Source organism: Aythya ferina (assembly GCF_964211825.1).
Source record: "Aythya ferina genome assembly, chromosome: 6".
Lineage (NCBI taxonomy): Eukaryota > Metazoa > Chordata > Aves > Anseriformes > Anatidae > Aythya > Aythya ferina.
In genome coordinates, this window is record NC_140303.1 from 10600221 (window position 1) to 10624928 (window position 24708).

The 24708-nt window shown below is 43.9% G+C and overlaps 1 protein-coding gene across 8 annotated transcripts in view; it reads left to right on the plus strand.

Annotated features, from left to right (window-relative positions):
* SPAG16 (sperm associated antigen 16) overlaps nucleotides 1-24708 on the plus strand; it is a 394440-nt gene that overhangs the window by 249370 nt on the left and 120362 nt on the right. For all 8 annotated transcript variants that reach the window (XM_084524434.1, XM_084524432.1, XM_084524435.1 and 5 more), the window contains one exon: nucleotides 6171-6297. In XM_084524434.1, the coding sequence (XP_084380560.1) occupies nucleotides 6171-6297 (127 nt within the window). The remainder of the gene's footprint in view (nucleotides 1-6170; nucleotides 6298-24708) is intronic.

Below are 24708 nucleotides of genomic sequence, written 5' to 3' on the forward strand. Positions count from 1 at the left end.
GACTGGAGCTTTGGTGGACGCTACAATGCACCTGATTCCCCTGCTTTAGGTAGATTTCAATGCTTAGGTGATGCTTACAGGATCCAATCCTAAGGTCCTTCAAGCAGGCAGGGCTGGGGAGTGCTTGATGGGCTCACCCTTCCTAAAATGAGATCCAAATTTAAGGGTCTGCCATGCTGAGGTGTTGCCCTCAGAGCTGTGCTGGAAGGCAGGGCTTGCAGCACCCACTAGGCAAATCTAGCCGGGACTGTGGGCATATCTGGAGGCATGGACACATCCTTTGTGCACGTGGGGGGCTGCCCCACATGTGTGGGTCTCCCCTGTACGAGCAGGAATGTGCAGCAGGTCGGTCATGGCGTGAGCTGAAGCAGTGCTGCTGGTGGTTGTGTCGAGCCTTGGTGAGCTGGCGCTGGAGGAAAGCTGCCACGCTCGGTTCAGCTCCTGTGAAAAGCAAGGGGAGAAGAACTCGGCCAAATTTTGGAGGAGAAATCTGCCCTCTGAGAAGTAAGATGCTGCAGCCTTCCAAAGCTTGCCAAGCAAGACAAAAATATAGCTATTAATGACTTCTGCCTTTTCAATTAAACGGTTTGATCCATTTCAGAGCTCGTGTGTTTTAAGGATAGACAGGTAACAGGTGAAGTTTTGCCGTCTCTCAAGGAAATCTAGGAAAAGGAACACCATTTTACTGCAGACTTGTAAACTTGCAGAGTCAGATGAGCAATGTTTGTTTGTATACCTAAAATATTAGAAAACCATTGATATCATGTTTGGGGCTTGTTGGTCCGTGGCTAAGCCTCCCTAGCCCCTGAGCCTTTGCTTCGCTGTTGGCAGGAGAAGAAGGAAAGAGGAAGGGAGAGAATTGCACCCTTAAACTTACCAGCTCAGTCCATACCGCTGCAGGGCTTGGTCTCCTTTTACACGCTCAATTTACCGTGCACCAGACCAGAAGTGTGAGCTGTCAGGCTCCCGTGGTGATAAACCTGGATCCGGCCCTGCTCCCACCGGCACGGGCAGCAAACCTTGTGCTGCTCCCAGGAGGAACAGGACTTACACCCCTGCTCGGGGGCTTCGGCCAGCCCTCCTGGCCCCAAGGTGAACACCCTCTGATGTGAGCAGTGCCAGGAGGTGTTAGCACCTCGCCCTGCTTTCTCTCGCTGCCTACTTAAAAGGTGTCACAATTAAAATTATCTGAGTGCGCTAGCGTAGAGCGATTTCGCGTGATTTAGTAAGTCGGGAAGAGCTCCGCAAAGTGATCCTTGCCAGGGAGCTGCTGACTTACAGCTTCCTTCAGGCCGGGGGATCGCTCATTGTTTTGCAGAGCTCTCAGACTCCAAAGATTAAAATGGGCCACGAGTGCTGGCTATTAAGATAAATAACATGCAGAAAGATTAAATTTATATTTTCCTTCCAAATATTTATAAACATTCAAGGAGAGCTGTGTACCTCTTCACAGAAGCAGTAGTCGCATGTACTTCAGCCCTTGGTTTTCAAAGTGTCAAACAAATGTTATCTTGAAAGCGGGCGCGAATGAATATTCAGAATGTGAAGAGACCTTCATTTTATTGAAGATGAGTAGTAATTGAGCCAAGTGGCGCATATTGACAGCATCTCGCTGGCATATATCTTTTCAGAGACAAATATACTTTACAGAGAAAGTGTCCCCACACGTCAGTGTCTTTTAAAATGCGTTATATTTAGTGAAATAATGGGTCAAGAAAAAAATCGTTGTCATAAGTGATGGTAGGTACTTTTTACTGAAATACTGGTAGTTTTACATTCTTGACATGAGTAATTGGATGTGTCATATGTGAAGCTACCTAGAAATAAAATAGGGGTCATAAAATGTAAAGACATGATAGGACGCATTTATAACGGCATAAAACAAACTGGCATTTTAATGTCTTAAGCCAGCCCCTTTGCTATGCTTGTCCATTGATCTTGGCTAGAAAAGTTCTGTGCCTCATTTAAACACGTTTTGGAGATAAAGCTGTATAATGGGGAAGCGATGGGATTTGTTTTTGTTAAAAGTATCTCCTTGTAACTGCTGCAATCCTATCACTATAACACGGTCAGAAGCTGGTCTTGTGTGACCTTACAAAACTTCCCCAGAAGCGCTGCGTCCGCGTTCGTAACAAGTGCCTTTCCAGTGTAATTTACCTTGACATTTTGCTTGATAGGGATTGCAGGTCACATGGTAGGGTGTTATTCAATAGGCATGAAAAAGGGTTTGGTTTAGTGCTCATTCAATGGATTTGAGAGTGGTTGTTGGAAAGGAAGGTGCAGCTCGAGAGCGTTTGTGCATTTAATGCCCTCCTTGGAAGCATGTCAGAAGGTGGATGGTAGAGGCCCTGATGTGAAAGTACATGCTTGAATCTCATTAATTCCAATTGATTGTATGGGTGCTTTTAACTGCTATGCCTGAAATGTGGTTTAATACGGTACAGCAATAAAATGAGTAACTCTGTCTAGTCAGTGGAACAGCATCACCCCCCATTTTTCCAATGAGAGCTCAACACAGAAACCCCAGCCTTTAAAAAAGCATCAAGGAGGCAGTGTGTGTCCTGTTTCCATAGGACTGCAGGTAATCATGTGTGTTTCTTTTTAAAAACCCATTTAAATAGCAAAAGAATTGGCCACGTGTAATCTCACTCGTCTCTCTGGTTCGCTGTGTGCCTTTGGAAAGGAGCATTAAGCTGATGCGGAGCACCGTAGGTTCTCCAGCGCTTCGCACACGGATAGCCTTAGCAATAAATATGTACCAGGCAGCCATAAAATGTTCCCATCAGGGAGTACCAGCTGCTTCTTACTGAGTTTTAACTCTGTCAGGGCAGATGTGCAAGTACCCAGCGTAAGAAATCTCCCCACTGCCTGTGTTTGTTTTTCAGTTGTCGTACAGACAACGAAATCCTGACCCAGGGCATTATTTGGCTGCTATTGCACGTTAGCGTAGGGATGGCAGAATGTTAGTACTCGGTGAAGTCTTATCTAAGTGGAAACATCTCGTATCTTGTTTTCAGTGCAGTTTTACTGAAAGCCCTTTTGAATTTGAATGAACCATTCTGGATTGTGATTCTCAAAAGCAAAGTCTCTCAAAGAATCGAGCAAGTGCATTTTTCTCCATCATTGTTGAGCTGGTGATATCGAGAAGGGTGTGATTAAGTGCCAACGTTCCTGGTGTAGGTATATGCCTACAGCAACCTGTCTGTGTTTGTCTGAACCTGCTAGGAAAAACTGGAGAGGGAGGAATAAAGGTGCTGATTCACTGAAGGACATCATTACCTTACTGGTTGTAAGGGAAGGAAAATGGACTTTGTAGAGAAAAAGAGAACACTGAGGATAATGAGTCATGAGTCAAGATGTGCTAACTGGTGGTTTACGTTGAGACATCAGTAATAACGCAGGTAATGGACGAGGGCTGGAGTCAGTATCTGAGACCAGTTCAGAACATGACGTGCAAAATCCTGAGCTACAGAGCTGTATTTGTACCAGGACGTCATTTATTAAGGACCCGTCTCTGCATTTAAACACTGACAGAACTACAGATGCCTAAGCCACTACTCACAGATGATACTCTCTCTCTTCCCAACTGAAATTATCAGACGATGAAGCTTACATCCATGAGGCAGTGTGTTCATAAATAGAAAAAAAAAAAGCATTAGGTAATGAATATTGCTACAGATTTATTCTAATGTAGATAAACTTGAGCCGTTGGATAGAAATATGAGTTCCTATGAGAAGCAGGGTGATGATCTACCCTTTAGATCAGTTTTTTTTTTTTTTTTTTTTTTTGTGGAGAAAGAACATCTAAATAAAATGTTCCCCTTTCCAACTAAAAGATAGCTTGTATACAAGACAGTCTTGCTGAAATTATATCTCAGCTGGAAGGGAAGATGAGTTTATTTTATGTAGCAGTTGGAGATTCTTAGAAATATCAGTCAGTCAGCTGCCGGAGTGGTAAATTAAATCGCGAGAGGCAGAGCTCACTCGTCAGCACACGGGGCGCTGGAAGCGGCACGGGGAGAGACAACTGCAGGGCCGAGTGTTTGTGTTCTTGATGGAAAAATGCAAATCATTTCCTTCCCTTCTGCTCCTGTCATGGTCCATCACTTGAGTCCATTTTCACCTTGCTAAGGGATTCGGGATGGGCCTTCCTGCTTTGGCACCTAATTAATCTCTCACAAGCCTTGTCTTGCAGCCGGCCTGCCTGGGATGGCCCCTATCCTACAGCAGTTGCTCAGGAACAAAATTCCCTCCTTTTCCTTTACTTTCCTTCCTTTCTTTCCTTCTCAAGCCCCCTCAAGCAGCTGAAAGTGTGGTTCTTCCCCCTGCCTTTGAAAGGGACATGTGCACATCCTGGTGTTACCAGCAAATAGCAGGACACTGTCACACCACTCTGGTAGGTCACATTGTCCTACCAGAACTACCAGGTGCCACAAAAATGCACAGCAGGATTGTCAGAAAAATGGTTGGACACTCAAAAAGCCCTTACAGTGTAATAGGCAGGCAGAAAATCATGGGGCACTTTTGCAAAATGGCAAACCTACCCACAAATAAACCGACGTGATCCGAGATGGAAAAAGCACATTCTCTAGTGTGAAACTTTGCCATGAAACTGTGAAACAAAAAGTTATTGTATTGAAGTTAGCTTTAGTGTCATGGATCAAGTGATCATGAATATCAGATATAGTGTGCACTGAGCTCTAACAGCCGTGATACTTTATCAATAATTTAAAATGAGTCCTTGTGATAAAATAACACATGTAGTCTATATAATGGATAATACTGAGTAGTATAATGTATTATCTATAATAGAAAAACATAGATGGTGTAAAATGATACATGTAGAATCTAATATTCCTTTCAAATACATTTCCTGGATAATATTTCTACTGAGAAGCAACTTATCTCCCTCCTGCTATCTCTTCTGTGGGGACAGGCGTGGTGTTCAGCTCAGCACAGCGTGCACATTTCAGTCTGTGAGAGGGAAGGGCAGTAAAATAGGGCTGAGAACTCACTTGGTTAGCTCAGCGATCTGGGAGAGTGCCCATCAAAACCCTTTAGCTCTACTGGCCTGTATCTGATCTGCAGTGCTGTTGATACAAAACCTGCAAGAGCTCCGAGAGTCTTCTGGCAACGAACAGGCAGGAGGGAAAAAAAAAAATCACATCTTTAATTCCCTCTGCTGACAGCTTCCTTAATAAATATTGTAAGAAATTCTCGGTTAAGAGCCACCCAGTAATCTAATTTGCAAGCCCCAATGATATATTCAGCAGCCAGCTCAGGGGAGGTGCATTTCTACTGACAGCATCACATGAACAGGGAATAAAATTTGGAGCTGTCACCGAAAGCTGTAGTAATTTATGATGGGTTGTTGGTTTTTATTTTTTATGACTATTTTTTTTGTCAGCTCTACAAAGAGGATAGAACTGCTACTGGCTTTACCTTGAATAGATTTTTGCTAAGTATGCACTCCTACTTGTACGTTTTCACAGGTTATAACAATACAAACACTGCAAACTGATGATGTTTTATCTCTAGCTAAAGAAATTGTAGGCTGAACCCCATATCAGCATGGGTGACTGTTGTACACAACCATGCTGGGTGGAGAATGCCTGTTGATTTCAGTCCCCTTCCCATCTTGACATGCTCATGTGGACGTTACGACTTTGCCCTTTTGTTCAGTCTAAATAATCCCAGATTTGGTTGTTACCTTCTACCTTGTCCCAGCGCATCATCCGTGGGCTCTTCTCCTGCATTCCTATTAAAGGATCATCCCTCTCTGCTGTACACACAAACAAGACAAAAAAAGAAGCCAAAAAGCTTTTTGAGATCATCACCGTATAGCCACCTTTAGCTTGTTTTGAAAGAAGTGATTCTCTGTTGTCTGCAATGGGAAAAGCTTCCAGTCTTGTGTTCCAATCACAAATCAGGTTCATACGCTGATCTGAGAACGACCCATAGTGTTGTCTCAAGTTAATTCATTAAAAGGTAGGAAAACAAAACAGAACAAAAAAGCAAATAAAAACCTCTGGGATATTACTTCATGGCTGATCTGCTGGGAGAAGGCAGGATGGTAAACAGGAAGGTGTGTAAAACTTGCTACTGATTAACTTGTTTCTTGCATTGTTATCCTGAATGGCAAGTGCTATATTCCTGTTACTCTTTTGCAGTGAGAGATGCAGATACACTCTGCGTGGCCATAAAGATTCGGTCAACAGCATTGAATTCCTTCCGTTCTCCAACACCGTTCTCACAAGCTCTGCTGACAAGACTTTATCTCTCTGGGATGCCAGAACGGTAAGCGGCCTTTTTCTTGGTCTGTCTGGACTTCAACCCAAATGATGCCATGGTGGGTAGGAGAAAAATGAAAGCCAGTACAAAATTAAAACAGAAGGTAAGGGTGATCACAGAATCACAGAATTTTCTAGGTTGGAAGAGATCTCAAGGTCATCGAGTCCAACCTCTGACCTAACGCTAACAGTCCCCACTAAACCATTTCCCTAAGCTCTACATCTAAACGTCTTTTAAAGACTTCCAGGGATGGTGACTCCACCACTTCCCTGGGCAGCCTGTTCCAGTGCCTCACAACCCTTTCAGTGAAGAAGTTCTTCCTAACATCTAACCTAAAACTCCCCTGGCTCAACTTAAGCCCATTCCCCCTCGTCCTGTCACCAGGCACGTGGGAGAACAAACCAACTCCCACCTCGCTACAGCCTCCCTTGAGGTACCTATAGAGAACGATAAGGTCGCCCCTGAGCCTCCTCTTCTCCAGGCTGAACAAGCCCAGCTCCCTCAGCCGCTCCTCATAGGACTTGTTCTCCAGGCCCCTCACCAGCTTTGTCGTGATGTTTGTGATGTAGCAATACATTAACTCATTAACACGGCTATTATCTACTGACCAAAATGACACCATTTAGCATTTCCTTGACATCTGAAATGCCAGGGTCCTCACAGCACAACAAATGGACGTGCACCTAGATGGCTGAACGCACTTAGGCTTCGGTAGCGGCGGGCTCAGCAGTGGTCAGAAGTGCTGTGCACAGTGCTCTATCAGTTCAGTAGCCAGGACAGCCAAGGGTCAGTTTTGTCTGGCTTCTTTTGTAAGCGCTGGCATGTGCTTTAACTTCTGTACGAAGGAAACAGGGAAAGATAGCGTAAATATAAGATGCAGTAACATGGAAGTTTGAAATATTTATTCTTCATTTAGGAGGAATTCTCCCCAGAACTCTCTCCTGATTTCTCATGAAATATGTATGGTTTTCTCTAGAATATATCACTCTAGGCAGTTTCAAAAACTCTATCTCTTCCCTTATTCTTCTCTACCTTCATTCTTTGGTATAGGTATAAATGGATTTAGTACCTTGCAGAGAGTAATTGTCCCTGGTGCTTTGCAGACCAGTATGTAAATCCTGTTCAGGTAGAATACAAGTACAAGGCAAAAGGATTTTTTTTCTCTCTTTCATCAGAAAATTCAGTAATTGTTGCTGCTGTTGTGGTATTTCTCATAGATCAACCCTTGAAATTCTCCAGTTGCCTCTTGAGTAGGTAGTGCGGTCACTTTGTATTTCCCAAACGGTGTAGAAGTACGAGATTCCAGCCCAGAGTAGAGAAAGCTGAATTCATGGGAGGGAATTGAGAGAAAAGAGGCAAAGAGCTAATGCTGTGTATTAATAGACATTGTCATCAGAGCTATACAAACACGGGATGAGAAAAACTGACATGAAAATGACAGTGGAATATTTGAGATGCTCATTAGGCAATTTCTATTTATGGATCATAGGAACAGCCTGAGTAGAAGGTCATTTAATAATAATCTTGGGCATAAAGCACAACAAGTTAAAATGAAACCAGTCAAGACTCATTATTATTAAATGCATTGGTTTGTAAGAATATTTGATACCCAAATATGAATAATTCAAAAAGAGAATACATATTGAAATACAAACAGAAGTGAAAAACTCAGTGGAAAAATGGATTTCTGCTTTGCTTTGTTTTCAATAAATCCTGCATGGAACTTTATTGTGCGAATATTTCAGTAATTTTGTGCTCATAGCAAATTAACAGCACTGTAAAAGAGTTTCTGTTTGATAAACTTAGGGCAAAAGCCTGCTCGATTTTTCTTCATCAGCACTGTTTTTCAGCGTTGGGTAATATTGCTAAGCTAGAAAAGACCTTTTATGAAAACAAAACATTGCGTGTGGCATTTTATTGTGTGTTTATTCTCTCCAATTGTGTCCCCATCCAGGGGGAAATCTTGCAGATTTCAGATACATGCCCATACTGAAGCATCACTGTAAGTGGTGGAATTGCTGTGAACATGCTATCACCCTCTAAACGCTGAATGATAGTAAATGTTCCCTCCAGAAAGATGATGAATGATTTTCTCCTGTTAATTTGGAACAGAATATTTTCTCACCTCTGTGAGATCAATTAGCATTAAGGAGTACATTTAAGGTAATTTTAATGAAACATGAAAATCATACTCCGGTTTGTTTTCTCATAAATTAGATTCGTATTATTAATCACATCTTGCTCTTCAATCATTAACTTCAGTCAGCTCTTTATTATTAAAGATAATGGATGCAGAGAACTGTAAGTCAGAGCCGTGTAAGTTGAATGGACAATGAGCTCTGGATTTGGGGTAGAATGGAACATAAATCTTTGTAATTACTAAGCTGAGGCTATAATGCAGCCTTCAGACTTTGGAAATATGTGACTTTTTTCTTTTTTTTTTTTTTTTTTTTTTAATTTCTTTTATTTTTTTTTTTTTTCCAGATAACATAGGGTGAGCTGTAGTGGTTAAAATGCATTTACAGCCCAATGACTGTAATTTTAAAACAAAGTTACATGTTGCCTATAGGGAAATGACAACGCAGAACGTACGGTATTTAGATGTTTATGGTTCTTTCCATCCATCCTGGGAGGAAAAACAGAGTTGATGTTGGATTTGGGTAGGAACCATCCTCATGCTGTGCCAGACTCCTAGTGGATGAGATGAGATGTGTGAGGCTGAGGCTGCTGCTCATTTGTAGGGGTTTCTTGCCAGTAAGGCTGATGGTGCTTGTGCCAAGATAAGCTGTGGATTTCATGTCTCTTTATGCCAGTTTCATAGAAAGACAAGCACGTTCTGGCTTTTTACCAGAATATTTTCTTGCTGACACATCACAGCAAGCATCTCGACTCATGAATTGCAAAGCGCATCCGGTGATGAGTGTGAGAGGTGCAAATGAACATGAGACCCCCAGAGCACAGGTTCACCTGCTGGGGTTAATTCTTCGTGTGATAAGCGGTCTGCCACTCATCTGCATCTCCCCCGGTCTGATGAGTCACTTCTTGGGGCTGCGCAGGTTTGCCAGGATAACATTTGAGCCAAGCTGGATCTTTGCTCTTTCCCAGGCAGATAAAATGCCAAATATTTATACACTTAAATAATTAAATAGGGGGGGGGGGAAAAAGTGCTTTTTCATTCTGCGTGTTTGAAACTTATTGATTTAGTAACTATCTCATCTGCTTTCTGCTTTTTGAAATGTCAGGTGCTACAAGCAGATATTTCGTTTGTTAAGAAGTTGTGCACTGGCTGTTGTTTAGAAGTCAGCACTCAGTAGCAATGCCCTAAGGACTGTGTCCCACCAGGATTTGGGAAGACTTGCAGTGTATACTCAAGTATTTTATCTTTTTCTATTTGATTGCATGAAATAAGAAGCGTGTGAGATAGGGTTTGGCAGTTGTTGTCTATTTTGGTCTTTACTGATGCTCAATTGCTTGTTGTTTAATATTTTAATTGTCCAGGCTGTATTTCTGACTTTATGATTTCCTTTGCACTGCAGCCTGGTAATTTAAGACAAGCCTTGTTTTTCTGCCTTCCTTCTGCAGGAGACTGCTGGCACACAACACAAACGAAATGATCCCATTCCCACCCCACTATCAAACTAATCTCCCTGACATCCAAACAGGAAAGCATCAAACATATCAGCTTTTTACTGTCTGGGTCAAAGACGACTTAAATAGGGGTAAGACAGCTCAGCAGTGGCCAAGTGTAAGTTCTAGCTCTGTGTATAAAGTTTTATCCTCGACAGTAATTTGTGGGCTGAACAGCACTATCAAAAGTTAAAAGCTCCGAGGTAGCGTGTTCTTTGATGAATAATGCAGGCACCAATCTCTGAGGAAGAAGGGAAGAACAGGATGAGATTGTGCAAAGTCCTGCCTTAAGAGTGTCAAGTAATTCCTAGTAATGTTACATGCTCTTGTGGAGCCAGAACCCTCCTCATAGGCGAGAGTGAAATTTCTGCCTGCCCTGAGCAAAGAGGGGAGCAGGAATTCAGGCAGAGCCCCCTCCTGGGCTGGTGCAGGGGTCTTGTGTTGGATTTAAAAAAATAAATAAAAATATTTTCTTACAGCCCTTTTAAAAGTTATTTCCTAATAAATTGAGGCTTCCGTCCTATTGACACTAGCTTGTCATTTTCTGCTAACGGCTATTGAGTGTGTTAGCCAGGGTTTGGTGGAGTAAAAGCTTCCATGCAGTTAGGTCTCTGCGATACAACAGGGGAACCCAAAATAAGGCTACATCGGGCAGAAGGGGCACTGCTCCCCACAGCTGTCCGGCATCTCTTTCCCAGGAGTCCTCTGCTCTTCCACAGTGTGGCTGGAGGTGGGGATGGAAGGGTGATGGCTGGCACTGCCTGCTCTTGGCTTTCTGTCATCTACCCCACGGACTTTTAGATCCTGACGTGAGCTGTCTGGGAGTTTGAAGCGGTAGCTTAAATCCCCAGTACTTGGGGTGGTGGTATTTGTGGTTTTACAGTCTCGCCAAAGGCATCAGAGGTGAGGCACACAGATCATTTAAGGACAGTGGCTGTTTAATAGGGCTTTTCACACCGTCTCCTACCTGAGAATAGATACACCAGCTTTTGAGCTCTCTGCTAAGGCTGCCAGCTGTGGTGTGGCATTAAAACGATGCGAGCTAGCTGCTCACATGTTTCTTATGGATGCAGAATAACCACAAGGATGCTGATCTTAAGCTCAGGTGTTGCAGACTTTCCCTTCACGACACAGCCTGTCCGTCCCCCGCGTGATGCCTGGGGCACAGCACTGCCCTGCTGGTGCAGCCAGATCGCGTCTCATCGCCAGCTCCCCGTTGGCCTCTTCCTTCGATAACCTTTATTTGTTCTCCTCATGAAATACAGGCTATCTTTTAGACCTCTGATTTGTCGGTATTTATTTTGTCAGGCTTTAGTTAGCTCTGAATTGGTAGTTCCCTAAAACAACCTATCCCGTCTTTCATTTTCCCAGTGAAATACAAGCTGTCTTTTAGACTGGTTGTTTTACAACATAGATTTTGGCAGAACATTTTTTTTTTTTTCCTTTTGTAGGGGTGCTGCCTATCTGTGAGGGGACCTTAATGCCTGTGTTCATCGGGCATTCACTGGCCAAATTCAGGAACAGTTTCCGAGTGTTTTAAGGATCAGGCGTGGAGCAGTCAGGGGAGTTATTTGGAAATCCAGTCTGGTAGTCTTTACATTTTTTGGCCTAGTGCAGTTGATTTATCCCTGAGTAAACACCTTGGACACAAAATTATCAGTCAGAATATCCTCAGGGTATTGGGTTTGTCAGTTTTATTTGAGCCCTTTTGAACTCCAGAGGAATGAATTCAAGAGCCGAGTGTGTATACGGGATGGGTCATTTAAAAAACTGTTGACAGGCAGTATGTGGTTCAAGTCAATCCTCTTCAAAAGTGGGTCAAAATTGAAGTTGTCACTATTGAAGATGAAGAGTTCTTCTGTGAGAAACTCAAATCTCTCAGCGTAGTCGAATTATTTTGCTTTGAATAAGGAAAGCACAAGGATAGGCCCAGTTCCTGGCACGCAGCGTAACAAATTGTGTGTTCCTGATTTTGTTCTGTGTGTTTGTAAATAATGGGTTCATATTTTACAGCTCCCTGTCTTAATATGAAAAGGAGTTTATGAGTCACAGTAAAATATGAAATGAAGAACAAATAGGTATGAATATGGATTATGTTTTCTCCAAGAAGTACTACCAGAGAAAAGTAAAACCGGGAGAGGGTTGTGGGGATAGCAGTTTGGATGCCTGAATAGTGACTTAGTGCTTGTTCAAAACCAAAAATATGGCTGAGGAAAAGTGTCTTGATTTCTTTCTATTCCTGAAAAATGATTGGAAAAAAACATGGTATGGTCACTGTCATTTTAAAAAATGCTGCATTCTGATTTTCCTCCAAAAATATTGTCCCTCAGACTGGAACGGGGACTCTGCCTGTCTGTCTTAGCCTTCCGTTACTGACTCGTCCCTCCTTTTTCTTGCCCAAATCAAACCACCGAATCCAAAGTTTTTCTAGGTGTATAATCAGTTGATCTCATGGGCTTTTTTCCTTGTTAAACTAGGTTTAAATGAGGCTCTAAACATTTTAGATCAGACGAGTTACCTTGTTCTGCAAAGCTCCAGGTGAATTAGCGGCTCTTAAGAGGTTATAATTACTGTTTTATTAAGCTGTTCCTGTTCATTGACATGCCTGCTCCTGTCCGTTGGACGTTCGGGTCCTCTTGCCAGCTGGAAGGCAGCCCCATTTAATGCCTTGTCTTCCTGTGCCTTGTCTCCGTGACGTAGAAAAGCGATGCTCTTGCTTCATTTCAGGGAGATGCCTAGGAGAAGACGAGACAGGTCCGTAAGTTAAAGGCTAATACCCAGCTTGCCTCCTAATTCACATGAAATTTGGCTTTATCTTGGCAGGGATGTAGTTATCTGGTTCGATGGAAGTAACACCTTTCCATTGTGATGTGTGCAGTCATTTAAGCTGCTGCCGGAGGAGTCCTCTGCAGCCTGAATGCTTTGGTCCTGTACGGCCACGGCCACGGGTTCCCCAGGGGCTCTGCCTGAGTTTCCTGCTGCTGCTGCTGGAAATGCCCTTGCACCCTTCAGGCAATGCTTCTGGCAGTGTAGCCTGTTCATGATTTAACTCACCGTGTGTCTTAGAGAGAGTCTTGGCTCCCTGCTCCTGTCGTTGCTTTTCCCAAAGGGAAGGATCCTCTGGCCCTTCTCCAGCAGGTGCCAGTGGTACCCGCCTGTGAAGTCCTGCTCACTGCCAAGCTCACAGACTCGTAGCACCCTGACAGGTCAGTGCAGCTGCCCGCCCCCTCTGCAAGCTTTTGTGCCTCTCACCAAAGCTGCAGGTGGGCTGGAAGGCTCTCTGTCCTTGGAGGATACAGTAGGATGCTCTAGCAGGGTAGCACTGCCTTTTAGCTCCTCATGCCTTCCCAGACAGGGGGTTGCTGCTTGCCTAGGTGTTCTGGAGCAATGCAGCTGCCTGAAACATGCAGTTCTCAGCTGCATCACAGCTCCCTGGGATGCTTCACTCGTGTGCTGTAAACCTGCATGGGCAGGCAGTGAGGAGACGGCGGGGCGGAGGGGGCTGCTCGCCCGCTGCTGCTTGAATCGGATCTCACCGGCTGTAGAATTAGAGTGGATCAATTTTCAGTCGCCGCTGGTTCTCTTAGAATATTAGTAGTAATTAGAGAGCTATAAATAGGTAAATTTAAAATTTGTGAAGTCGTAGCCAGGGGAGAAGTCTGGCTATAGATTTCAGTAAACACTTAACTAGTGGCGTGCGGTACAGGAGCAGGCTCTGCTGGAGCGTGCGGCGCGATGGCATTTGGTGTGTCCCTGATTATTTAGAAATGAAGTGAGAGGAGGAGGCTGCATTCCCGTCTGGGCAGCAAATAGATTGACCTGGATCTGAACTTCTTACCAACCACCTGTGGACATCTCTAATGCGTGCCCATGATATATTGCAGTAAGGAGGAATTTAATTTTTATGTCACCAATGTCACTTTGAAACAAAAGGAGAGTAAAGTTCTTTCAGAGGCTTTGGGAAAGGCCTGGCTGCAGAATAACATTTGCATTGACTTCTTGGTCCTAAAACTCTAATTAAATTATTGATTATGAAGCTGGCTGCTTTCTTAATAGTTCCTAATGTAACAATTAAAGCAAAGTAAGTAATTAAAAATGAAAAGATCAGTCTGCAAAGTACAATCTTCAAAAGGTCATTTTCAACCTAATCGCCTTTTGGAAAGAGGCAAGAATAAAACAAATGAGTCATTAGTAAAAAAGCAATTTGGTGTGTGTATGTGTGTAATAATGTTCTTAGCAGATTACCACTGGCCACGCAATACCTAAATTAATTAAAAATAATAGCTAAATTTACTTAGAAGGTATTATATTAACACCCCTCTTCTCAGATCGGGCTCCATTGTGCTCCTGCTCTGGGCAGCTCGTAACCAAGGCAGACACCAGCAGCTTCAGCCCAAGAGAGCACCACATTGCAGTGCAACCATTCTGGTGTTATTTAACATCACAAGCAATGTTTTGTGCTACACAGACAGTTTGTTAGCAACTTTTTTGTAAGCAGGAGAGGGAAGGAGAAATGTGCTGAGGTCAGTGAGGTGGCCCCTGGGTGTTTCTAGACGTGAAATGTAGCAGGGAAGGGAGCACAAAGGTGTTTGCCAGAAAATGTTCAAAGCACTGGTTAGCACCATCGCCTTTGACAGGGCAGAAGTGAGAGGTGACGCTGGAGGATTTAAGAACCAGTAAAGTTTAGAATTTATGAGTGAAAAGCAGTCGGTAGTAAGCAAGGCAGCCAGCCAGGCATTGTTTGCCTGCCCCTGAAGGCAGAGCTACTGCATTTTGTACTGGTGGTGTTCTGTGCCCACGGCTTTTCACGCAGCACTCATGATGTTACACGAAGTAAAATCTCCTTTTGCATCATCTCTGAGATTTAGCTATCGTGTCCTGACAAGCCAGGGAAGGAAACAGATTTGAGATGAACGCGCTATTACAAATGCTGCAACCTCTGCCACAGATGTTTTGAGGTAAAATGCCAAACTTTAAAGCATGGATGCCAAAGTTTGCAAAGCAACTGAGTGCCATATTCAGCACCTCCCGTGCCTGTACATAATGCATGTGGCAGTGCACAGGGCCATTCGCTAAACCAGAATTCAGATAAACAAGTACAGCAAAGAAATAAACGTGTCGGGTGTCTAGGAGCTGTCTAATGTGGTGAGCTTTATAGACGTTTGGGGAACTGACCTCCCACGTTACTGTGCACAGTAACATACTTCCTCTACACCCTTCCTCTAGACGGCAGTTGTGCTGCTCGCTTCACTTAGGTTCTGCTTCAACACGTTTGCTCAGAATCCTGCTCTTGACAAGGCAGTAGGGGGAAAAATTACCATGCCATTCAGATCATATGAGAAATGGATACATCTGTTAGTCTTTTAAGCTAAAGGTGTTGCATCTTAAATGGTCTTTTCTTTCTGCAATTAACTGTGGAGTTTTCTTTCTGCACGTAGTAACTGAAGAGAGCAGGTTACAGACACGAGTTCTTTATGAAAGGTCCTCTTTGGGGATCAGTGCTTCTGCCTGCACACCTACAGTGCTCTGCCATGTTCTGGTGAAGAAGTGGTATGGGTAGGTTGTGAACCTTCCCTTTATCTGCATTCCCCAAGAGCTGTTTTTATGTGCTACGGAGCACAGAGCTGCTGGTCTCTCACATTGAAGTACGGTGTCTGGACACGCTCATCTGCACTAAATATGCTATAATGGGGTTTTGCTTTGCACATTCAAAGATTACATTAAATTAGTACTACAAGCATGAGCTGCTTTATATCACAACTGTAATCTACCATCCCATCCCAGGCACAACTGTGTGAACTTGTTTAAGGAGGCTGGTGAATGTGGCTACACATTCTCAAAAAAATCTGTTAACAACAAAAAAAAAGCAAACATGAAAAAAACAACCAAACCTTAGAAATCACTTTGCCTTCTCCTAACAATAATATTGTGAAGTAAGTAGTATATTTTCAATAAACAGCTTTCCACTTTGGTAAATAGTGAATCAAAATGTTGGTGTTTACCCAGCCTGCAGTCCATCTGTTGCTTTGTATAGATTGCTCCTTTCTAACCGCTCCTGCCGGTGTGCAGATTTACTCCATTCTGGTTCTGCACAACCTCAGTGGGTGGTTTCTTTAGACTCCCTGTTCACACCCCACTGCTAGAACAGAAAAAGAGAGCCTGGCTGAGAAAAGCTCGAACTGTAAACAGGCAAGCCTTTGGGATGAGTTCAGCTGTGTGTTTTTTACTGAAAGACTGGAACCTCAGAGCTTGCAACATATCGGCTAAAAAGAGATTTTCTTGCTGTTTCAAATCAAAATGAAGTAGTCCGTTTTTGACCAAGAATAGTCTTGCAAAACGGCTGAGAGGGTCCTGGGTTCTGGAGAAAAAGTTGTAGGCTGTCAAAAAATGCTTTGAGTAGGATGTTCCATGCAGCATTGATGGATAGTGAAAGTTTGCAATGGTAATTCATACTTCAAACATTTTGCCTGATAGAAATTTTGTAGTATATATGTTGAATGTACAGAGAACTGGCACACGAGCAGAGGTTTACAACAGCATTATGCTCTGATGCCCCCAGGGCAACAGCATGGAGAGGGCTTGTTCACATTTTATGGTCCAAGCCTAGCGTGCAACTCTTTGGTTATAATTGAATTTCAGCTTCCATATTTATAAGTGCAATAAACAGCCAAGGACATTTTGTATTAAAAGGTGTCGCGGTTTGTCGAATATGAAAATGATACAAAATTGGGGAGATGCTTCTTTTTTTCCTCATCTGATCAGGAATTTGTTTATGCATAGTATCTGTATCACCTCACCTCTTCCCTGTCTCCCCTTTCTCTCTTTCTTGTTCATCTAACCTGTGATTGAAAAGCCATATTAAAAGGTAAGGGTCTTGCTATTTTATAATGTGCTGCCTTGATAATGTAAAGGCGATTCAGCTGAAGTCCTAAAGTGAGCGATTGGAGTGGAGGAGTGATGACACAGCACCGTTGTACAGCTCCACTGCAGACTGCTTCACTAGACCGCCCTGATGGGACTTTGTGCTGCTGGTGCAAGTAGGACTGTGCATTCTCTCGTTGTCTTGCAGCTGAGCTGATGTGATGGTGTAGCTGCCAAAGTGCCAGAACTAGCAGCAACCTGCTGCCTGGAGGGCTGCCTGTGTACCCAGAGAACCCCAAGCATCCCCACTTTGCAGCAATGAGTAAGTCGTTGCTAGTTACGTGCTGTCATTTATGTGAGGCAGCTAAGAGAGATCTCTCTGTGTCACCATGCCAGGCTGGGCTTTCCCACCAACAGGACGGTATTCCAGTCAGTGCTGTGAGTTATGGCCTTGTTCTCCTTAGCAGCCAGCTTCCCTTGCAGCACAGCGTTTGCCCAGGCTCTCTTATGTGGAGGCAGGCCTCAGAGCGTGGTGGCGTCACGTGGAATTGCCTCTGTACGCTGTCTTCTCCTGTGCTTAATGGTGTCGTCCTTGTTTTCTCAGAACAATTAGGCAGACCTCAAGGATGCACGTTTATCAAAGCAGTCAGCACGCCATTCCTCAGCCCCGCCGTAAATCCCCCGTCGCACAGAGTCTCCCACGCCAAATCCAATTGCGAGCGCACTAATCCCAGCACAAACGCTGCGTTGGGATGCTTTGTGTCCCTCGTTCCTGGCAGCCTGCACTCTGTCAGCTCCCATTCAGGAGCACGGTCTCAGAGCCCATCTTAATTGTGATTCAGGTGATTTCAGAGCCAGGGCAGAAAAACAAGCTTCGGCAGCAGCATTGTTGTCTCTCAAGTTGAGATTTCTGGCACTAGTTCGCTGCAGCACTATTGAAATTAATTGTTTCAGGACCGAAAGTGTCCTGGCACAAGGACAGGAGGAATGAGGCACTGCCAAAAAGGTAGCACCAGTTGCTCCCCCGAGAACTGACTGTTCCTGCACCACTCAGCGTGGCTCTCAGGACAGAGGGGATTTACTGGTAAACACTGGTTTTATAGTTTATTTAGCTTTCCATCTTCTCTAAAAATAAATATGTAATTATTGCGTTCCTGTTTTTCGTCTTCTGTGGCTCAAGCCCAGCTTCCCTGTCTCCAAGTGCGTTTCAGGCCAGTGTTTTGCAAATGATAGTATTTTGCATGCCAGTCCCTTACTCAGCTGATTGTTTCTTTCCCCTCTCTCTCCTCCAAAATGCTTTATAGAGAAGCAATAATCTTTCAAAAAGAAGACATTTATCACATGCAGATTGGAAACACTGGGACAAAACTGATAGGCAAGAGGCAGAATTTAGCAACGTAGCCTTTGTACATAATCTTTCCCTGCTGGTGACTGGAATAAATATCAGTGGTCCAATTTTCCACCGTGAACAAGCCCAGCACAGGAAAAGAGATGCTCAGTGATGTATGCTGATACAACTGTGCCCCAGCCCCACTTTTTATTTAAATCCTTTCTGTTTTCTATTTGGTTTGTGCAAAAGCAGCAAGGATTTGCTTTAGCCAGAAGCACTGGAAGAACAGGTGAGGTCAGGGGCAGAGTGAGTCCAGTGGCACCTCTGGGACATCTCGAGACCTGCCCAGCCCTGCTGGCACAGCAGCCTCCAGGGAGTTTCATCCTGGGGAAAAACTGTGTAAAATATTTGAATAATTTTGGTTTAGGGATCTGTTTTTTGGTGGATTTGGTCCCATCTAAAATCTTCCCTTTCCAAATCTGAAAAGTGGATTTTGCAAGACCTGCTGTGGATCTGCTGAGCAGTCCCGTTTTTGGTTCTGTTCTAATCATGTTATTAAAAATTAGCCCTTTGTCAGCTCCTCTCTGAATAATGCAGAGCATCACGTCTCAGATTCCCCTGCCGTGGAGCGCCGTGACCCGTGGTGGAGGTGTTGAGTTGGATACGGCCAGGAATGTGCAGGGCTGGTGCTGGCCCACGGGGGGCTGCCTTTCCCCGAGCACATCGACCCCAAGGGCCTCTTGCTTTCTGAGACCTGGTACAGAGCATCTCGGGAGTGGGAGGGGGTTATTTCAGAAGAGTAATTGTCTTACTTTAAATAGAACAGCATTACTGTGCCTAGGAAAGAACTTCTTCCTGAAGTTCTTTTGTTATTACTTTTTTTTTTTCTTCTTTTTTAATCCAGAATCTACTCTTTTCTGGAGTAAAGATGCACATATCTTGTTACCAAGATTTTATTTTCAATTTAGAGCCAGGTATTAACCGGTGGAGTGTGCCTTGCTATAAATGAGCTGTCATTGCGCACACACCTGTAAGTTAAGAAGTGTGTCTGGGAGTGTGCGGGGAGTATGAGTATGCACATTTTTCTAGATTGATTTTGCTCCCTCTGAAGCAATTAATAGTCAAGAGTAAATAGTTGCCTTTAACATTTCAAGTTTAACACATTATTATTGGACGCTGCATGATAACTAAAACCCAAGTTGGCAGTGTCTTGTAATGATCAAAACTTTTTTTCGGTGTGGGTGATGGCAGCCCATAACTGCCTGCTGTTTGATTTAGGTGTGCCACGTTTGAAGAGTTCAGTTATGTACGACAATGAAATCAGCCAAGCAGCTTACATTACTCACCAGTCCCGCTCAACATGAGCGATCGGATTGTGTTTCCTAATTAGCGTGTAAGGAAACGGATAATAAAGCTTTTTCCTAAAAATGCGTATTGTCAATTTCCACACCTCTACTCCAAATTTGCTCATTTTTAACCTGCCAAAATGAAATAAATGTTTGTTGAGGGTATGGAAAAGGTAATTACTTTTCTTCTCCTTTAACTTCCTCTTAATTAACTTTTAATGTATGCTGTTACTCAGGGAGCATTCCTTAATAGTAAATGTGTCTAAAATAGAAAAAGACAGAGATTTAAATGATTTAGACAAACATCTGCTTAACATAGAGGCATGAAAATTACAGAATCAGAAAAACAGTGGCTTACTGCCAAAAAAAAAAAAAAAAAAAAAGCAATCCTTTTCTATTAATCTCCTTCCCTTGTGCATATGAGCTTAGAAGAAATGATCCAGCTTTCAGGTTGGGAATATATGGTCTAATGATAGAAGCTTTCTGAGCATCACCAAATTAAGAGAGATTTTGAAGGACAAGTTATTTCTGTTACGAAAAAATCAATATTTTGATTGGTTTTGAAGGAGACCTCTTTCTTCATTTCTATCTGAAATTAAGGGAAGAGTGGCAGTTTCTATCTATAATTTCTGCCTACCTGACTATATAATGTTAATCCATAGTGTTATTAAATAATTGTTTAGATAAATTGGTTCTGTCTTTAGCAATTTAGAATAATCTTCTAAAGTAATGTTCAGTAAGAGTGTATTAAAATAATTGCCTGCTATTTATTTTTCAGCAATATTCATCTGTCAGAAATGGCATAACAACAAGAAATACTTTGTCAGACCGGCTAGATTTCCGATAGTTGAATCAGTAGAGTAAATGCTATTATGGTTGTACAGAGCTTCCCAAATAATGATAGAGATTATGGGTGTGTTACAAACCTTAATGCAAACCGTCTTTTAACCTTGCTTGACAGTAATCTGGTCAAAGAGAATTTCACCACAAAATGCTGATTTACCCAAATGTTTCTGCGGAAACAACTCTATTTTAGTATTTTATATTTCTGTGACATGCTGGGCAGTGTCCCAGGAGCTCTGTTCCTCATGGCCTGGGTTGGGGCAGGGTGGTAGAGCGCCAAGCTGGGAGCCCCCGGTCCTGGAAGAGAGCTGTCCTCCTGTGCGAGGCATGGAGCCCAAGGACGTTGAGCACGTCAGTTCTGTCTAAAAAGACATTGTGATGGAAATTTGCAGCCCCACGTCTTGTACCGTGCGTACAAAGTGAGGCATACAGGCCTTTGGGGTTTTCCACTTCTTGACTTCAGCACAGCACCTTGCAACCGGAGCTACGCCAAGCCCCAAGGTGCTCGGGTGGAGAGTGCGTCCTGTGGTGTCTCGCTGGGCTTCCCAATGAAGAACGAGGCATGAAGGGGCGCAGCGTTGATTTCTTAGCAAGACACGCCAAAACCCAGCCTGACTGCAGCCTCGGCCCTCTGCTTCGTGCTGTGCTGTGGCACTGAAAGTGCTGCTTGGCTTGATCCGTCTGGCAGTGGGTAGGGCGGACACGAACTGAGTCGCGCAGTCCTTGCAGCTGTAGCCTTGTAACTCACAGGTGTGCCCTTCTTGGGCTAGGATGGAAAGACAGCAGATTGAAAACTTTCTGCACATCAATATGTGGGTGGAAAAATCAAATTACAGCGTCTTCAGGATAATTGAAGCATTCCTCTTCAATAATTCTGATCTATTTTTCAGTTCCTAAAAATATACTTAAATCTAAACTTGTTAACGTTTCAGAACAGAAATTTGTTTTGATTAGGTAAGCCCAAACTTTTTAAAAAGGTAATTTTTGGCGCTTCTGATATTTATTTACCAAATGCATGTCAGCTGATTTCTTTAAACTGACCCATTTTTTGATCAGGTGTGTGGTTTAACAAGTCTTTATGTCCTCCCCCCCAGCAAATACACAGTCAATACTTAGCTCTCGTGTTCAGTTAGCAACACTTCTGTTAGTAAGAGGACATGGAAGGAAGCGTAAATGGGGTGAAATCCGGCCTGTGTGCTGGGTGTTGGGGACTGGTCCCAGGAACAACCACGTATTCTGATGTCTTCTGGCTGGCTGGCTCTCCACCCGGGATCTCCCTCCCAAAACCGAGGCACTGACGGGAGGTATCACACACGGCAGCCGTGGCTTCAGCGCTGAGCGGTGCGGCTGTAGCTGCGGGGAGCTTTCTTGGGATGATGTACATGGTGGCTGAAGGACTACTCCTCCTGTGCCGGGCTCTCTGCTACTTCTCTCCTGTCGTACCGTGGGTCCTACCTTACGACATCCTGCCACAAGCAAGAGGAGTCAGGATGATACATGAGACTGCTTCAAGACAATAAAAATTAGGTAGACCTTGCTCCATTCTCCATCACTGTTACTGCCCCATCCTTCGAGAGGAGGGATCTGAGTGTGAAAGACAGAGGAGACAACAGTGTGGAGTAGAGAGATTGTGTTTTACTTCCCTGTCAGGTAACTGTGGATGGTGTGGGTGAGCAGAGAGAAAGATGATAGCAGGACAGAATCAAGCGTAAATGAGAAATATGTGCTGAGAAAGATGGAAGTAAAAGCAGTGGAAGAAACAAAAGCAGCAGTGCCGGGAGGAAGAGAGGACATAAAAGAGCTTAAGGGAAGGAAACAGCAAACAAAAACCAGGACGTATTATATATTTTTGTTATCTGTTTTCTGCTCAGAAGCTTCTACCTAATAAAAGGCTCTATAATAGTGATTGATTTGTAATCTCTAGTGTCATTGCCCTCACTTCCCCCCAAAGCCATCTGGAGGCTGTTTATAGCCAGCCCATTGAAAAGTATGAATTGCAGCAAAGAAATTCTGCCTGGCAGAAAGAGGGATTGGTAATCAATTCCCTTCCTGCCAGGCAGGGCTCCTGTGCTCCCTTCGCATTTGCTGCCTGGTATCCTGTCTGCAAAAAGCCGCCGGGGATGGTACCCGGGGAGGAGCGTGGTGATACCGGGGATTACAAATCAATCCTTCCCATTGTTGCTGGAGCCTGCTGTTGACAAACAACGCAGTTCCTTCGTTCGATAATGTAGTTGTTTTGAAGGATGAACAAAAAAATTGGGGAGCTTTCCAAGATTCCCTGCTGTCACCGGGCCCGGGGTGCCTGGGAAGCGACAATGTTCGCATGAAAGGTGCACGAGCAGGCAGGGGAGCTTGTGTCTTTCAAAGCTTGTGTTTCCTATTTTTTCTCTCTTCTTTGCGTGTCCAAGGAGCTGGGCAGACAGCATTTGGAGGAGAAAGGTATTGCCTGCTCAGAAGCGTGAACAGAAAAGGCTGGGACCTGCTTGGGGTGAGACAGGGCGGTGCTGGAGGAGAGGTAGAGAAAATCAGCAGAAGTATCATCAGCAACGCTGTGAGAGGAGGAGAAAACAGCTCCCAGGAAGAAAACCCCAGAGGAGAACAGCTCTGGGGAAGAGTACTGGAGCACTAGCAGCCAAAGAGGCAGCGTGTGGCCACGTGTCAGCAGCTTTTAGGGCCAGCATGGGCACAGGGAAGCACGGCCGCGCTGCACGGTAGGAGGCTGCAGGTGATGGGGTGGGCGAGCATCGCTGCCACGCGTCTCCTGCACGGCCCTCTCAGGCTCCTGCTGGGGATACAAAGGGAATAAATAAAAATGTAAAAGAGGAATTACTGAAACTGTCCCTTGATAACTAAATGGTTGATCATAAATTGGAGTGTCTATGCAAATGAAGTAAATAATTAAAAACTCCAAGAACAGCACTGACTAGGTGGTTGATGGCTGGCAATTATAAAAGCTGAATTTTTAATATGCATACATCTAAGGAGCCAGTAAAAATTAGCTCCTAGACTAATGGACTTGCCTTTCTTCCAAGGCAGAATTTTAATGAGAGCATTATTTATAGCAGAGCCCAAGAACGAGCGTTTTCTTGCTCAGTCTCGTTTCTTCTCTGCTGACATTTTATTCATTAACCTTTGAACTTTTTTAGAGAAGAATAATACTCTACACAGCGGAGGGCAAAGATCACCCTGACCCCCTGAAATTAGTCACGGGTCATATATTGTTAAGAGAGTTACTTCTTCTAACAAATAATGTTTATAAAGCCCCGTTGGTGATATGTCCTCGTTTCATGCTGGTTTCTGAGTCATTTATTTGCAGTTCACTTCACTGAAGAGAAAACGAGCATCATGTGGTATCTCAGAGTGCACTGCTGCTTCTGCCACCCTGTCTTGTACGGGGAGGAGACAGACATCCAGACGAGAGCTGGGAGCCTACCCTGGCCATATATCCTTAGCAGGCATGAGAGGTGCTCGCCACGTGGCTGCGAGGACACAACTTAGGGTTGAGCTCTGGCAGCAGCTCAGCCCTGTCAGCACGGTGACCCTGCGGCACACCTCGGGCTACAATGTGTAGTGATGAGGGAGGTAGGAAAGGAGAAGGAAGAGAAAAGGAAAATAATGTTTAAAATACCATTTCTCATTTTAAGAAAATGGTGTCTTCTGAAAAGAAAATCTTGTATTTCATTATTTACTAAGGGAAATCACGAGGCTGAAAATGTTGAGCTGCAAGAAATATAAGCCAAGGGTCGTGCTGACTGCTCGCTGAATCTGAGAAATGGAGTTAAACTTTGTTTTGACCTGGGCTGCTTTTAAATGTGGTGTCAGGATCCCCCCCCAGCCTTCAGCCATGGATACCAGCAGACTTCCTTTTCTTCATGTTGCGCAGGAGGCACTAATTTCATTCTCATTGAAGAGTAAGACTTCAATAGAGGCTCGGTCTGTTCAGGGTGTGAAATGCCGTGCAAGCGGTAGCTTTTATTTATGGCACTTCTTCTACCAGTGTTCTTGCTACTTGGGCATTCAAATGATTGAACACTGAGAGCATCGCTCTACAAGAAGTGGCATTTAATTTGGTAGATGCCTGAACGTTGTTATGGAACTGGATTGTTCGTGTGCATGTCTAATGCCGATAATTTTTTTCTGAATTAATTTTTAAAACTCTTTGGTTTTTGACACTAATGTCTGCTTTCTGAGATATCTTAGTGTTATCTTAGGATGCTATCATATTTGTGTCTGACTCAGGTACTCTTTCATCTTACTGAGAGTGCATGGCAGCACTCGGAGAGATAGAAAGGAGCTGGGAAATGTTTTTAACTTTCCATTCATGGAGCTGCAGGCTCGGTTTGAGACACTAAGGCCAAGACTTCAGCAGGATACAAAAATGAATGGACATCTGTATATATAATGAGACCA